The sequence below is a fragment of the Silurus aristotelis genome, assembly GCF_946808225.1.
Source record: "Silurus aristotelis genome assembly, chromosome: 21".
Lineage (NCBI taxonomy): Eukaryota > Metazoa > Chordata > Actinopteri > Siluriformes > Siluridae > Silurus > Silurus aristotelis.
In genome coordinates this window covers 1,102,791-1,120,362 of record NC_139594.1, presented here as the reverse complement: position 1 = coordinate 1,120,362, position 17,572 = coordinate 1,102,791, and the positions used below count along the sequence as shown (strand labels likewise).

Here is a 17,572-nt window from a genome sequence, read left to right as displayed (position 1 = left end):
CAAGCTCTTGTTGCCGGTAACCAAACCCAAGCTTCAGCCTTCCTACCCACGTGCATGCCATTCTTCAGCGAGTATTAGGCTCTTATGGTTTCATGGCATGCCCTTCCGTTTTGTGGCACACGCTTCCGGGTCTGGGGCCATCTTGCCATTTTTCCCACGCCACCCAGTATTTAAGGAGACCTAATACTTTTACTCTGGGCCAGTTTATCTCACCAGCTTCCTATGTCCCTGAGAGTACTCTTGCCACCCTGCCTGTTACCTGTTCCTGATTCTGACCCAGTTCCTGTTTCTGATCCCTGCTCTGGTTTGAACTTTGGACTGTGAGTGAAAGAGCTTCATACTACAATGCGCCTTTGATATAATTCAGGAAAGTCCAGCACCTAGAAAATGTACCACTTCATGGACTTTCTGACAATTATTGATGGCTGTGTGGAACCAGGTTGGTGAGGTGATATCCACATTCACACGCTTTATGAAATTGTTTCTGTGTGGTTTTGACCATCTCTCCAAAGGAAGAGAGGCCAGGGAGCTACTCCTCATTTTAAAACAAGGCATTCAAGAAAATACACTTGAATTCTGTACTGCCGCTTTTAGAAACAGGTGGCACGAGATGGCTGTAAAACTGCAGTTTGAATCCAAACATTTTCAAAGAAATGGTTTCTGAGATGAAAATTTATGCTAGATTTCCTCATTCATAGTCATTTACCTATGTTGCTGCTAAACTGAAACTTTGTCATGCTGTCTGCTTTTACCCTAACAAAAGTGAAACTCAACAGCAAATGGGAAATCTCATCATGACTGCATTAATTCTCCATTAACATACTTTCACACTGGCACTTATAATGCAACCTCCAGGCAGTTCTTCTGTTCCAGAAATTGTATTGATCAGAACACCATTACATGTCTCAACATTCAACAAAGCCACTGCCCTCACTCATGAATATTTCATCAATTAAGGACTCAGATTATTCTCTGGTCAGCACATTACCAGCTGGCCAGTCACCATCAGTGTCTACATTTTTCCACAATAACTATGGCAAGCATGTCCACTGAGAGTCCTGATCATTACACTTTAGCTTATGTTCCCACAAAAGACAATTATCTCGAGTAGGTGTTCAGGAAGAGTGGCCTTCCCCAAAACAGACCCAATGGCTTGCAGTGGAAGGTCTGCCAGAAACATCAGGGCCATAAGTACTCCTTTTCTATTTTGAAGAACAATGAAATTGAAGAAAATATCCAAGAAGATCTCCAAAAGGGTTACATTGACATTTACATTTTTTTGTGGTATTTGGTAGATGCCCTCATGCTGAGCAAATTTCTATGTACACACTCCAAAATCTAGTAAACATCTTCCCACAACAGTGGAGGTTATTATACCAGCACATGGTCCTTAAATGTAAAATGGGATGTTTAAAAGTTACATAACAATCTTATGGCCATGTGTCAACAAATGATTGTTTATAAGTGTAATTTTTTTATATAAAGAATGTCTCACTGCTGAGTAGGTCATGTGACTCTCAGAGAGATGATCTTACCTGAGTATCTCTAGTTTACAGTGAGGATTCTCCAGTACAGCAGAGAGACACTGCACTGCTGAATCTTTAAGTTTATTCTCAGACAGATCCAGTTCTCTCAGGTGTGAGGGGTTTGATCTCAGAACTGAAGTCAGAGCAGCAAAACCTTCATCTGAGACATCACATCTACGCAACCTGCGGAGAGTCAATGACATTTTCACATTTTAAAAAAATTAAAGAAAAAAACTACAAAGTAACAGTTTATGCTGTTTTTGTGTGTCTGTGTGTAAGGGAAGATTAGGCGCTATTAAAATATTGAGCTGAGGTTCTGTCCAGTGTTCTGTGAGTAAATATACTACCTCTGGGTGAAATTATTCATAAATGTGGTATCATCTTACACTTACGCTGATGACACACAGTGGAATATTTCAGCAAAACCAGATGAGAGATACCAGTTTAATAAAGTTGTGTAAAGTGTAAAAAACATTAAACAGTGTATGATTAACCCCTTCCTACTTAATTCTGCCAAAACAGAAGTATTTTTACTAGCCACATACCACATGCAGCTAGAAATTTCATATCCAAACTGGGAGAGGGCTATCCGTGGCAGGTGAGAGGCAAAACAGGGTAATCCAAATAAGGTCGATACCAGGAGACAGATCTGGCACAATGGCAGTATTCTCGGAAAAGCATAGAACCAAAAGATAATCTGGCAAGGATTTAGAGTAAACAGCATCCTTAAAGACGGGAGAAATGGCCAACGTCCTGGAAGCGCTAGGATTGAGATGGCTGCCAACAAAAAATGAGAACACAATCCCAGAAGTAAGCAAGCTTGCACGCTTAGTTGGGCTTAACACATGCAACATGGAATATTGGATGGACATGGAGGACCCCGGGGAGGTTGAGATGGATGGCCATCAGGTTAAGCACCCTGGAAATAGGGAAGGGTCTAACGAATCAAGATGTGAGCTGTATTCAGGCAGCCTTTGATTGACCCAATGAGCGTAGCTCTGAATGGTCTTTAGAATCAGGGCACTGGTTTTGTTCTAGGGTTATTCTAGGCATGGCAACAATACCTGACCAACATAAGCATAGACAAGACAGAGGCGTTCAGCTCCTGAATGAAGAAAAGTGGCGGCTGGTATCCATAGACCACCTGAAATGGCTGAAGACCCGTGACCACGAGTTGTATGCATACTCAACCTGGATAAGATGGGAGGACCATAATGTGGGGTTCTCCAAGCACAGGGTGTGCAGTCTTACCTAAAGCTCCTGAATGAGCCATTAAGTCTGGCCATTGGTCTCTGAATGGAAAGCTGAGCACAAGCTGTTGGTAATCCCCAACACACGACAGAACTCCCTCCAGAAGTTGGTGGTGAACAGCGCCCCCTAGTCCGAGAACATTTTACAAGTGAAGCCATGGAGGCAGAACACAAGTTCATTTAATTGGGCATTTAATTGTGCAGTCTTGTTGGCAGACAGTAGCTTGGGTTGGGGATGAAGTGGGCTACCGAGAGGACGACAGTGTGATCTTATGAGGGCAGTAAACAGTAACGAAATCCATGGTAAGGTGAGACTATCGGCATCTGGGCACCAGGAGTCGGTTGAGCAGTCTATCGAGTGTGGCCCTTGGTTCTTTGTGCCATGCACAAATTTTTAGATGTCCTTCCTGATGGAGGGCCACCAGAAGAACGGTTGCAAAGTGCCAGGGAGTGGGCCCACCCCAGGTGGCAAAACGGGCAAGAGTTATGCCCCCACTAAAGGACCTGAAAGTGAAGCTGATCAGGAATGAATGGGGCATTGTTAGAATAGTCGTCAGGGACCAGTAGAACGACCGAAGCGTTCTCGACCAGCCTCTTACTGACTAGGTGGAGGGCATGCACTGTCACCAATGGAGGATGTTCAGAAGGACTCATCATTATCTGTGGAGTAGAGCAGGGAGAGAGCATCAGGCGTGCCGTTATTTTGACCTGAGGTGCTAAGACAGGGTTAAGTTAAACCGGCTAAAAAAAACACCTGCCCCCACTTCCTGATCAGAGGCATCTAGTAAACTGGGCTGTGTTAGGTAGGGCCAGAGGGGTAGAGGTAAACAAGAGCTTTAGTTTGTTGAAAGCCTCATCTGCTTTGAGCATGCAGAAAGGTGGGGTGAGTTGATAAAGGGGTGCAACAAGCTGTGGCCTCTGATGAACTCCTGGTAGAATTTGGAGAAACCCAGGAACTTCAGGAGTTGTCTACAGGATTCAGGACAGGGTCAGTCAGCAACTGCGTTTATTTGCACTGGGTCCATCTGCATACAAGCCAGATGAGAAGATAAAGCCCAATAATGAGGTGGTGAAGACATGGAATTTGCATATTATGGCCTTAACATACAGTCCCTGACAAAAGTTTTGTCGCTTGTGTACAAATTGACCTGAAGTGCCGCTGAAATATATTTCTAATCAAGAAATGGCTCATTTTAATCCCAACAGCTTTTCTAATCATGTTTCAGTGCAAAACGAAACTGTCAAAAAGTATTCTAATATTCACAGCTTGGTATAACCCATTGAGTCAATTTTTGCAAAGACATAATTGTTGTCGCCTTGTAATATGAGCTTCACCTGTGACTAATAATGGATCAATTAAGTCTCAGGTGTGTATGAAAAGAACCCCAGTACACTAGACCTTCACATCAACTGCAACTAAACATGCCTAAGATTCACCCTGAGACTAAAGTTATGATTATCAAGAGGCTATAGACCAGATCCAATGCTGATGTGGCAGACACCTTCAATGTGTCTGAGCGTCAAGTACAGAGGATAAAAAAAAGATTTGAAGAGACTGGAGATGTTTTTGACAAGCCCAGGTCAGGCAGACCCCACAAGACAACTGCTCGAGAGGAAAGTTTGTTGGCTCAAAAATCCAAGGCCAGCCCATTTTCCACTGCAGCAGAGCCACACGAGACCTGGTCACCTGAAGTCCCTCTGTCAACCAGAACAGTTTGTCGGATTCTGTATCGAAATGGCCTCCACGGTCTAATCAGTGCCCAGAAGCCAGCACTAAACAAAAGACAATTGAAAAACCGTGTGGCATTTGCCAAGGCCCACAGCCTGCTAAAAGGATGGACACTGGAAAAGTGGCAGAAGGTGGATTTTTCAGATGAATCTTCTGTTGAATTACACCACAGTCGCCGCAAATATTGCAGGAGACCTACTGGAGCCCGCATGGATCCGAGATTCACCTAGAAAAAGAGTGAATTTTGGTGGCGGAAAAATCATGGTCTGGGGTTACATCCAGTATGGGGGTGTGCGAGAGATCTGCAGGGTGGAAGGCAACATCAATAGTCTAAAATACCAAGAAATCTTAGCTACCGCTTATATTCCCAACCATAAAAGAGGCCAAATTCTGCAGCAGGATGGTGCTCCATCGCATACTTCCATTTCCACATCAAAGTTCCTCAAGGCGAAGAAGATCAAGATGCTCCAGGATTGGCCAGCCCAGTCACCAGACATGAACATCATTGAGCATATGTGGGGTAGGATGAAAGAGGAAGCATGGAAGACCAAACCAAAGAATATTGATGAACTCTGGGAGGCATGCAAGACTGCTTTCTTTGCTATTCCTGATGACTTCATCAATAAATTGTATGAATCGTTGCCAAACCAAATGGATGCAGTCCTTCAAGCTCATGGAAGTCATACAAGATATTAAATTTGGATCTCACAGCACCACTACTTAATTTGTTGACATATTTTTGTATTTGCAGTAAATTTGTTCAATTTCTGTATAGACAAAACTTTTGTCTTGCCAAAATTTGACCTTTCTGTCTTGATTAAATTATAAATCTTTTTTCAGTGAAACTAATTTATTTCAGTGCATTAAACATCATTTGGGAGGGTTTTAGCTTTTCATATGAGCTATTTCTAACACCAATTGATTAATTAAAAGTCAGGTTAATAGCAGGTGTTTCTACAAAATAGATAAGCAACAAGACTTTTGTCAGGGACAATATCCAACTTGGAGAAGATAGTGGCTCCATGGAGGAGCTTAAATGTGATCAGCTTGACGGGTAAAGGATACCAGTTATTACTAGTGATGTTTTTCAGCCTGCGGTAAATCAATGCTTGGGGGAAGTTTAAATACATTACACTGTGTCAGAAAGGCCCAAGATTTTCCAGGTTCACCAGAGAAAAGTCTGGATAGCGGTAGATAAAGTTTGGGGCATGCATTGGAAAGGGGGTAGTGGGTCCAGCAGTCGCAGCTGGAGGTGCCGGTGGGGGTCAGAGTCTGAATATATATGAATATATATGTTTTGCCTCTTTATACCAACTCTTGGATTTAGGACTTTATTATCTGATAGCACAGTCCTTTATTTAAGAACGGTCTATGCAGGGCAGACAACACATGGTATTCCAAACAAGGCCAGTAAATGGAGAGGATCAGGCAGAATGGCGGGGTGTATCTCAGGATAACCTAGAACCAAGAAATAATCTGGCAAGGAGTTAGTGAAAGCAGCATCCTTAAATATCGGAGAAATGGCCAGCATTACTTAAGGCACAAAGAGGATGCTGAACTTAAAATAAGCATTGCAATCCCAGAAGTGCATGCCATGAAATAGGAAGTATGTCGATAATCCTGAATTCATGACAGAATCTTTCAGATACATTCTGGAAAGTAAAAAGTACTTGTCTATCCGCCAAACTTCAAAATGGAAAGACAAAAAAAAAAAAGTCCAAGAAAGATATATGTTGTTGTTAATGGATGCTCAAGTAAAACAAAATGAGTGGCCAATGGGACTTACAAAGTTAATTTCAAGTGCTGACGGTGAAAGTATTACAGATGTACTTCTTCTTTCCGATGAGAAATAACTTAATAATCTTAACATATTTAAAATGTGAATGTCTTAACAAAACTAATATTGGTGTGACAATGTTTATGAGACAGTGTTCTGTCTATCATTAGGTCAAGATTTACAACTGCCACCAAGTGGCCATTTTGCAAAATTATAGTTTATATTATTCTGTACATGAGCAGAGCTAGTTGAGTTTGTTTAATTGTCAGTCGGCAAAATCGGCCTGATGCCTGATGATCATTTGTTCGTAACCTATAGGAGTATTGTTTATTGTATTTCAGTTTTACAAAAGGAAAACGCAGCAACCATAAAATTAAACACTGGAAAATTTGCAAGGACAGCACAAATAGTTTTTGTTAGCTTTAATGTTTTTTTTGATTAGTGTTATATAATACTGTATTAACAGTGTGGTCAGCTATTAAAAAATTCTAAGAAATTATTTCAATTGTAAATCATTATTTAGACTAATCACTGCAATCCTAAACATCAGTAACTCTGATGATCTTACCTCAGTGTCTCCAGTTTACAGTGAGGATTCTCCAGTACAGCAGAGAGACACTGCACTCCTTTATCTCCAAGTGTATTCCCAGTCAGATCAAGTTTTTTCACATGTGAGGGGTTTGATCCCAGAGCTGAAGTCAGAGCAGCACAACCTTCATCTGAGACACCACAACCACACAACCTGCAGAGAGACAATGACATTTTCACATTTTTTAAACGAAAAGACAATAGCATTTTTACTGTGTGTGCAGTGAATATGTGTGTGTGTGTCTGTGTGTGTGTGTGTGTGTGTGTGTGTGCATGTGTGCGCGTGTGTGTGCATGAGTGCGTATGTGTGTGTTTGTGTGTGTGTGTTTGTGTGTGTGTGTGTGTGTGTGTGTGTGTGTGTGTGTGTGTGTGTGTGTGTGTGTGTGTGTGTGTGTGTGTGTATGTCTGTGGATGTCATGATCTCATTTATATTCATGTCTTGTAAAATTGAGTGTCTTTTGTCTGCTCTTCTATTGGCAGGATATGTCATATGACAGTTGAGTCCCAGTCAGCAGTGATGATGGTCTCCTGATTGTGGTCCAAGAACAACAAACCATAAACCAGAGATGTGAACTGTGTGCTTAAAACTCAAGAACTTGAAGGCTGTCACATCTGGAGAGATCTAACACAATGGCCTTCTGAATCTATACACTGGTCTATACACATGTTACAATCATGTCAACTTGGATCAAAATCTCCTTCATGGAAAAGGAATGTTACATCTTGTGGAATCCATGTCATAAAGAATTGAGGATGTTTTCAATGTAAAGGGAGACTGTTCTTAGTATTAGTTTAATGTTACTATGAAGTGTTATTCCACTTATAGACCTTCTCAGCAAAGCCAGATAAGAAACAACAGCATTATAAAATTGGAGAAAGTGTAAAGAACAATAGACAGATGATAATTCCCTTCTTTATTATGACAAACAGAAATACTTTTACTAAACGTGCATGCAGCTAGAAATAAGGGTTCAGATTTTATTATATCGCTGGATGGTCTCTCTGGATCTCTGGATCATGTGCAGCAGTAAAAGATTTTGGTGTGATTATTGACTCCAGGCTTTCGTTTGAAGTTTATGTAGATTGTTTTACTATGACAGCTGTCTTTCATTTCAGAAAATATATGAAATATGAAATATTTCATATATAAGATATGAAATGAAATGTTACTACACAGTTGAATCATTTTAGTGTTTTGCTGCCTGCATGTTCCAGGAAACGCATGAATAAGCTCCAGTTAGTCCAGAAAGCAGCAGCAAAAGCCTTACTAGACCCGGAACATCACTTCTATCTTCTCCACACTGCAATTGGTCCCAATAAGATTTCACTTTCATTATAAAATAATACAATTGACAGAGTAGTAAATGATATCACACGACAACACTTGAGAGCAATTTTGATCTTACCTCAGTATCTCCAGGTTACAGTGAGGATTCTCCAGTACAGCAGAGAGACACTCCACTTCTGAGTCTCCGAGTTTATTCTTAGACAGATCCAGTTCTCTCAGGTGTGAGGGGTTTGATCTCAGAGCTGAAGTCAGAGCAGCACAACCTTCATCTGAGACACAATCATACAACCTGCAGAGAGACAATGACACACACACTTCACTCCCTCAGTTCAGGACACACAAATCAGTTCAGCAGGAACGTTTTATCAGAGAAACGCAGAAGTTCTTAATAATTCTTCTTCTTCTTTCGGCTTCTCCTATTATTTATTATTTATATATAACTTTATTCCCCTGTAGTTACTGCAGGTCTGCACATCTCCCTTATTCTTAAAGATCAGTACCAGCACACTCCTTCTCCATTCCTCAGGCATCTTCTCACTTTCCAAAATCCTGTTGAACAATCTGGTTAAAAACTCCACTGCATCTCTCCTAAACATCTCCACGCTTCTACCGGTATGTCATCTGATCCAACAGACTTTCCACTCTTCATCCTCCTAATCAATGCTCTCACTTTCTCCTTACTAATCCTATTCACTTTCTGCTTCAGCAACTCCACACCATCCAACCTTCTCTCTCTCTCATTTTCCTCATTCATCAACTGCTCAAAATATTCCCTCTATCTTCTCAACACAGTCTCCTCACTAGTCAACACATTTTCATCTTCATCCTTTATTGCTCTAACTTGCAGCACATCCTTGTGTGTGATCAATATGTAACACATTTAACCAAAACACACATCTCTACACACTAAACTATTGAACATCAAATGTTTTCTTCAGTACCAGTTCCACAACAAGCAAAGACCTGTAACACCAAATCACTACATAAACAAATGCAACTTTATCTGTTTTTATCTGTTTTTGTCCACACAGGCCACTCAGATGCTTGTAAAATCCAAGCCAACTGGGAGCGGAGGGAGCCGGTCATGAGCACTGTGCATGCATGTTAATGCGATCACTCTACTCCTGATGGCCACGATTTGCGAGCTTCGTTTAGAGTGGAACACATTAGGTTGTTTCACAAGGGAGCACGATTCTGTGCACATTCAGCACCCATTCAGCGCATATCTGGGGGCATATTCTGCACACATTGGCCGCATATCTCTGCAGATTAAATGCATATTCTGCACACACTCGGTGCAAACTCCGTATCGGGGTCTGCCTCCTTTCAGGACATGCACATCGAGGTGTCCAGGTCCTGGGTAAAGCCATATTCGGCCCACCTTTTCCTCTAGTTCCTATACTGGTTGTCCTCCAATGTAGTGGGACTGGAAGTGTGTGGTTACGGGTCGATGCCCCAGGTTAAAGAATACGCTGGCCATCTATCTCCCCCGGGTGTCGCATCCTTCCTTGAGACCCCGACACTGCCCACCAAGCCCCTGTGTAACACGGCTGTGCTGGTGGGTAAGGTCGGGCTGCTCTGAGAACTGTCATAGGAGTGCTTAGCCCAAAAGGTCCTGACATAGGACATTCTGGAGATTTGACCATTAAGGGCCCCGCATTACTCAGTGCCCGCCCTGTCCCGTCTCCCTCAGGGACCTGATCTGTTAAACGTGGGCATGGCCAGCTCCAGCAACCATACTCCTCGGTTTTAGCTGCCTCCTTTGAGGCTCCTAGGGCTGCATCAGGGGGTTGCTCTGGCTCTAGGCATATCAGAGATCAGTCTTGAGAGACTGATACCCTTAAGGGACTAGCTCACAGCCTGAATACTCAATTATATCGACGGCTGGTTGATATAAGCTCGATCAGAGCATTTAGTGGTCCGGCATAGAGATGTCGTTCTTGTCACATGAAGGCTCTGGGGTTTCAGCTAAATGCCAGGAAGAGTGTGCTTTCTCCATTACAGAGACCCACCTATCTTGGCGTCTTATGGGATTTGACCACGATGCGCGTGCAGCTCTTTACTGCCCTTATTGTGCCTATCTTTACGGCCGTCACAAAGGTCAGAAAAGGCCAACCACTCACAGTCAAGCAGTTCCAGAAACTGCTAGTGCTCATGGCAGCTGCGTCCAGTGTTATTCCACTTGGCCTCCTGTACAGTAGACCCCTTCAATGGTGGCTCAGGACACATGGGTTTTCATGGAAGAGCAACCCCCTTCGTACAATCAAGGCTATGTGGTAATGCTTTTGTACCTTAGATATTTAGAGAGATTCCGGGTTCCTCCTTCAGGGCCCCGTGCCGGGCTTTCCCGCTCGTCACATCACGTTTTACGACTGCTGCGTCATGAGTGGCGCTCCGTCCAAGGTCTATGGAAAAAGCCCCATCTACTGTGGCACTGGTCAGGGACTGGTCAGTCTGTCGTGATTGGACACTTGTTCGGGTTTGCGACACAGATTGAGTTCCTAAAGGGCTACGTACATAACTCGAGTTTTCTGAGGGAACGAAATGCTGCATCTCTATGCCACACTGCTGACATCCCTGCAGCACTTCCATCTCTTTGACAGAAGCTGGCACTGGCTTCACTCCATGTGCGTTTTATAGCTTCCCGGTCGTGACACTGCGCAACCTTTTTGACTGATTACACACATTATTTCAGTTGCCAAAGCGTTGCAACGCAGCGTCTTGTTACAGCTTTATTCCAAAATGGATTAAATCAATTATTTCCCTCAAAATTCTACAAGCAAATCCCCATAATGACAATGTGAAAAAAGATTTTTTTCAGACAGTGGACAGATTGATGGATTTCTCAGTTGAGGGATTTTTTCTGATCTTCTTCTTGATGTAAACAACTGTTTCCTGTGTGTTGTGAGAGCTACTTCCTGTCTGTGTCATTACGGTTTGTAGTAGGTTCTGATTGGACTCTAGTGAGAGACCCAGAAGAAAGTGAAGGAAAAGACCTGATGTCCATTTTTCCTCTGTAAAGACTGATCTTTAAATCTTTGCAAATTTATTGAAAATAAGAAATAAATAAAAAATAAAAAATAAAAAAAAAATAAAAAAGGTTTTCACAGCCTTTGCCATGACTCTGCAAATTTAGTTTAGGTGCATCCAGTCTCCACTGATCATCCTTGAGATGTTTCACAACTTGATTGGAGTGGTACCTGTGGTAAATTTAGTTGATTGGACATGATTTGGAATGACACACATCTGTCTATTGTAAGTCCCACAGGTAACAGTGCATGTCAGAGCACAAACCAAGCCATGAAGTCCAAGGAATTGTCTGTAGACCTCTGAAACAGGATTGTATCGAGGCACAGATCTGGGGAAGGGGACAGAACATTTTCTGCAGCTTTGAAGGTCCCAATGAGCACAGTGGCCTACATCATCCGTAAATGGAAGACGTTTGGAATCACAAGGACACTTCCTAGAGCGGATCCGCCCGGCCAAACTGAGCAATCGGGGAGAAGGCCATAGCCAGGGAGGTGACCACAAGAACCTGATGGTTACTCTGAAAGAGCTCCAGCATTTCTCTTTGGAGAAAGGAGAACCTTCCAGAAGAACAACTGTCTCTGGAGCTTTTTCAAGGCCCATGACCTTCAGGTGCCTCTTGACAAACTCCAGGTGGGCCGTCATGTGCCTTTTACTGAGTAGTGGCTTCCATTTTGCCACTCTACCATACAGGTCTGTAATCAAAGCAAAAGCTATGTCCAAGTAAATATTATTGTGTTAGAATTTATTTGGGGCCAGGTATTGCAGATATGATAGTCTGGGGTCCACATCTTTTTTGTCATAAAAGAAATGATTCAGCTAATCAGTCTGCAGTTAAATGAAATAATTTTCCTCCTAAATATATTTTATGCCGAAAATTAAAACATCTGCTTTAGTCTTACTATTAGTGATAGTGACTCTTGATCTTACCTCAGAATCTCCAGTTTACAGTAAGGATTCTCCAGTACAGCAGAGAGACACTCCACTCCTGGGTCTCTTAGGTAATTCCCAGTCAGATCCAGTTCTCTCAGATGTGAGGGGTTTGATCCCAGAGCTGAAGTCAGAGCAGCAATACCTTCATCTGAGACACCACAATAACACAAGCTGCAGAGAGACAATGACACACTCTTCACTCTCTCAGTTCAGGACACACAGATCAGTTCAGCAGGAACCTTTTCACCAGAATAACACTGCAGATCTTAATAACTATGAAATACATTATTTTAATCATTAATTATGTGAGAGCAACAGATACAAATACACAATATCAGTCAAATAAATGATATTTATTGTACTTCTGTTTCAGAAGACAATTTTAGTTAGATGATCTTACTATACCTCAGTATCTCCAGGTTACAGTGAGGATTCCCCAGTCCAGCTGAGAGACACTTCACTCCTGTGTCTCTGAGTTTATTCTTAGAAAGATCCAGTTCTTTGAGACTGGAGGATTCAGAGCTGAGCACTGAGGCCAATGCTAAACAGCCTTTTTCTTTCAGATCACAATTACTACAGCTGAAAGTGAATACAAAACTACAGATTACATCAGCACTAGTGTACATTATCAAATGTTATTAAATCCTCCCAAAATACAAATATTAAATATAACATACATTTAACTAGCTCATGCTGCACAGATATCCTGCATCTAAAGTTCTTCCAACCCCTCTGCTTCTAACATGAACAGTGTAACAGTCATATTCAACATTACTTACTCAGCTTTTCTGGATGCTGCAACCACAGGCAGGAGCTTTAGAAGAACCTCCTCTGGTGTACAGTGTTTGCTGCTATATTTATTAAGGACAAACACATCCTGTTCCTGTGCTGATGTCAGTAACACAAACACCACAGCAGACCACTGAGAAGAAGACAGTTTGCTTTTTTGTACATCTCCAGATTGCAGGTACTGTTGGATTTCCTCAACGAGTGAATGATCTTCCAGTTCATTCAGACAGTGAAACAAATTAATGGATTTCTCTGTTGAGGGATTTTTTCTGATCTTCTTCTTGATGTAAACAACTGTTTTCTGTGTATTGTAAAAGCTACTTCCTATCTGTGTCATTATGGTTTGTAGTAGGTTCTGAATGGACTCCAGTGAGAGACCCAGAAGAAAGCGAAGGAAAAGATCCAGATGTCCATTTTTACATTGTAAAGCCTGATCTACAGCACTCTTGTGAACATCTGACATCTTAGGTTTACTGAACAGCATCAAAATTTTATAAAACAGATTGTTCTTCAGAACATTTTTCTTTTCATTTATAAAAGTCAGGTGCACATACAGAGCTGCGAGATGTTCCTGAATGCTCAGATGAACAAAACAATACACTTTACTCTGGTGAAGCCCAAACTCCTCTCTGAAGATCTGTGTACACACACCTGAATACACTCCTGCTTCTGTCACATCAATGGCACACTCCATCAGGTCTTCCTCATAGAAGATCAGGTTGCCCTTCATCAGCTGCTGAAAAGCCAGTTTTCCCAGTTTCAGAAGCATTTCTTTATCCGCCTCTTGGCTCTTTGTGTACTTTTTCTTTATGAAGTTGGTCTGAATGATGAGGAAGTGTGTGTACATTTGAGTCAGAGTCTTGGGGATCTCTCCACTCTCTGCTTCACACAACATTCTCTCTAGAACAGTGGCTGAAATCCAGCAGAAGACTGGGATGTGGCACATGATGTAGAGGCTTCTTAATGACTTCAGGTGTGTGATGATTCTGCTGCTCAGGCTCTGATTACTGATCATCTTCCTAAAATATTCCTCCTTCTGAGGGTCATTGAACCCTCGTACCTCTGTGACTCGATCTACACACTCAGGGGGGATTTGATCAGCTGCTGCTGGTCTGGAGGTGATCCAGATGAGAGCAGAGGGAAGCAGGTTTCCTTTGATCAAGTTTATCAGCAGAACATCTACTGATGCTGGTTCAGTTACATCACACAATCTCAATGTGTTCTGGAAATCCAGAGGGAAACGACACTCATCCAAACCATCAAAAATGAACAGAACTTTATCCAGACTGGAAATATTTGTTTGTTTTTGCTCCTTTAAAAAGAAGTGAAGAAGCTCCACCAGACTCCGTTTTTGATTCTTCATCAGATTGAGCTCTCTGAAAGGAAGTGGAAATATGAGCAGAACATCCTGATTTGTTTTACCTTCAGCCCAGTCTAGAATCAATTTCTGCACAGAGACTGTTTTTCCAATGCCAGCGACTCCCTTTGTCAGAACGATCCTGATGGGTTTGTCTTCTTCAGGTAAGGGCTTAAAGATCTCACTGCATTTAATAGGTGTTTCTGCTGTTGCTGCTCTCCTGGATGCTGCCTCGATCTGTCTCACCTCATGTTCCTTATTGACTTTTCCACTGTCACCTTCTGTTATGTAAAGATCTGTGTAGATCTCATTGAGAAGTGTTGGGTTTCTCTGGTTTGTCATCACCTCATTCAAGTGCTGAAACTTCTTTATCAGATTGAATTTACATCTCTCCTGAACATGAGGTCCAGTGGTTACAGATGTATACCTGCCAAAAGTTAATAGACATGTGGTGAATTATTAAGCACAATTTCTGTAAAATTAAATCTACTAAATATACACTTGAAAATTACACCGGGATGGCAAAACAGAGGTGAGCCGTGACACCACTGGAGGACTTGGGACCGCAGCTGCTCGGGAACAAAGAGTCTGTTAGTAGGGCAACCCTCGGGAACCGGCTGGTACATACTGGCAAATTTAACCTTAGCCTCGAGGTCAAGGTCCAGGGCACGCATGGTAACTGAAGGAGGAGGTATGGATGTGAAGGTGGGATCTTCTTCCTCCACAGGGGAGTGTAACCTGGAAAGAGCGTCAGGCTTTCCATTCTTAGATCCCGGGCAGTAGGAGAGAGAGACATTGAAACTGCCAAAAAAAAGTCGCCAGCGAGCCTTGCGAGGATTGAGGCGCTTGGTGGTGCGTAGATACTCCAGGTTGCGGTGATCAGTCCAGACCAAAAAAGGGGTCTTAGCCCCCTTTTACCAGTGACGCCATTCTTCCAGGGCAAGCTTGACGGCCAGGAGCTCCCGCTCACCAATGGGGTAATTACGTTCAGCTTGGTTAAGACGGCGGGAGAAGAAGGCGCAAGGGTGCAACTTGTTATCAGTAGCGCCCCTCTGGGACAGTACAGCGCCTACCCCTAGGTCAGAGGCATCGACTTCCACGATGAACTGGCGAGAAGGATCGGGAAAAACCAAAACTGGGGCAGAGGCGAAGAGTGCTTTGAGTCTGATGAAAGCTCGCTCCGCCTCGGGAGCCCATGAAAAGGACCGGCGGGAGGAGGTCAGTTTGTGAAGAGGGGCAGCAACCGAACTGTAGCCTCTAATAAACCTCCAGAAAAAGTTGGAGATCCCCAGGAACCTCTGCAGCTGCTTCCTAGAGGAGGGTGTGGGCCATTCCTTGACAGCTCTGATCCTGGCAGGATCCATACTTATGCTCCCCACGGCAAGAGTGAATCCCAGGAAGGAGGTGCTAGAGACATGGAACTCACATTTCTCCGCTTTGACGTACAGACCATTCTAGAGGAGGCGCTGGAGTACCAAACGAACGTTGCCGACATGCTCATCCAGAGATCGGGAGAACACCAAGATGTCGTCCAGATATACAAAAACGTAACGGTTCAACATATCACGCAGCACGTCATTAATAAGAGCCTGGAAAACCCCTGGCACGTTGGAAAACCCCTGGCACTATACTGATGCGCATTAACGATGTGTCCTATCTGCTCGACCTCCCACTCAGGTACAGTATTCACCCTACATTCCATGTGTCGCTCCTGAAACCCTTTTCTCCCTCTGCCACAGATAACCACGGAACTACTAAAAATCCACCTCCCCCCGAAGAGCTAGACCAACCCTACATATACTCAGAGGAGGGAGTAATGTCAGAGAACCACCAGCCACATCCCCCTCAAACGCTCAACACTCTCGCTCAGCATCTCCCTCCTATCAATCACCTGCACCTGTCTATCTAAGGAAAAACTCCCTTAGATAGTATGAGGAAGAAACCATAGAGGAACCGGACTCAAAAGGGGAACCCATCCTCATTTGGGTGATATCAAGAGTGGGATTATGAATCTTTAAAAAATACATGCCGTATAAAATCTCCATTTCTCCAGCGGTGTTCCAGACTTTTATGAACAAAGTGTTCAGACAGTTGCTTCATCAATCCGTAATCATATACATCGATGACATCCTTATATACTCTAGAGGTCTGACTGAACATTGGTGCCATGTCACCCAAGTCTTGAAACGATTACAGGAACACCACCTCTACCTGAAGCTGGAGAAGTGATGAGGCCACCAGGATCAGAACAGCTGGATCCGGTTCCTTCCTGTGGGCCAAGTACACACAGAACTCCCTATGCCAAGAAACCACCGGCCCAACTCCATTCCAGTGTTTACTCAGCTTCCAACCTGGACTTTTTTTCCCCTGGACAGAAGAACCGTCCCCGCAATGGATGACAGAGCGAGAGAGTCTGGAAATCGGCACATACCCAGCTACACAGAGCCCTTAAGGCCACGAAAAGGTTCGCAGAACCTCGGAGATTGGAGGCTCCTCCCTACCAACCAGGAGACAATGTATGATTGCTGACCAGTGATCTACATCTCCGACTGCCCTGCAGAAAGCTCAGTCCTCGTTACATCGGGGCGTTCACTATACTGAGGCGCATTAACGATGTGTCCTATCGGCTCGACCTCCCACCCAGGTACAGTATTCACCCTACATTCCATGTGTCGCTCCTAAAACCCTTTTCTCCCTCTGCCACAGATAACCACAGGACTACTAACAATCCGCCTCCCCCTGAAGAGCTGGACCAACCCTACATATACTCCGTCCAAGAGATTCTGGACTCTCGACATCAGGGCCTCATCGACTGGGAGGGGGTATGGTCCAGAGGAATGCTCATGGGTCCCCATTAAGGACGTCCTGGACCCAGCACTCCTGGAGGAGTTTCACCTCAATCACACTGACTGCCCCGTACCCAGAAGTCGCAGGCCTTCCCAGAACCATGTTAGGGCATCAGAAGCCATCCCAGGAGGAGGGAGTAATGTCAGAGAACCACCAGCCACATCCCCCTCAAACGCTCAACACTTTTGCTCAGTCTTTCCCTCCTATCAATCACCTGCACCTGTTTTCCCTTAATCCATCCCCTTCAAAAGATTTCTCTCCCCCTTCACTCGCTGTCCGATCTACTGTATACTTACCCTAGATCATCCACTGATCCTATGTGTTTCTGTGATACTGTGCTCCTCGTTACACTTCTTGAGACATTTGCTACAGCTAAATTTATCATTTTCTACACTCCAGTTTCTGAGAGATGATCTCAGTATAAGTTTATATATTGTAACCAATAGAATTGGCATGGCAGA

The 17,572-nt window shown here is 43.4% G+C and overlaps 1 protein-coding gene across 14 annotated transcripts in view; it reads right to left on the bottom strand.

The window, feature by feature from the left end:
- The window catches only part of LOC310716820 (uncharacterized protein), a 91,441-nt gene extending 76,755 nt beyond the window's left edge, over positions 1 to 14,686 (bottom strand). For 10 of the 14 annotated variants that reach the window (XM_083524287.1, XM_083524283.1, XM_083524278.1 and 7 more), the window contains exons 1-6: positions 12,898 to 14,686; positions 12,524 to 12,697; positions 12,116 to 12,289; positions 8,277 to 8,447; positions 6,851 to 7,024; positions 1,536 to 1,709 (exon numbers count right to left, since the gene is read on the bottom strand). In XM_083524287.1, the coding sequence (XP_083380413.1) occupies positions 1,536 to 1,709; positions 6,851 to 7,024; positions 8,277 to 8,447; positions 12,116 to 12,289; positions 12,524 to 12,697; positions 12,898 to 14,606 (2,576 nt within the window). In that variant the 5' untranslated portion in view covers positions 14,607 to 14,686. The remainder of the gene's footprint in view (positions 1 to 1,535; positions 1,710 to 6,850; positions 7,025 to 8,276; positions 8,448 to 12,115; positions 12,290 to 12,523; positions 12,698 to 12,897) is intronic. The other 4 variants (XM_083524281.1, XM_083524284.1, XM_083524280.1 and 1 more) reach the window with 4 other exon arrangements.
- Positions 14,687 to 17,572: the final 2,886 nt, after the last annotated feature.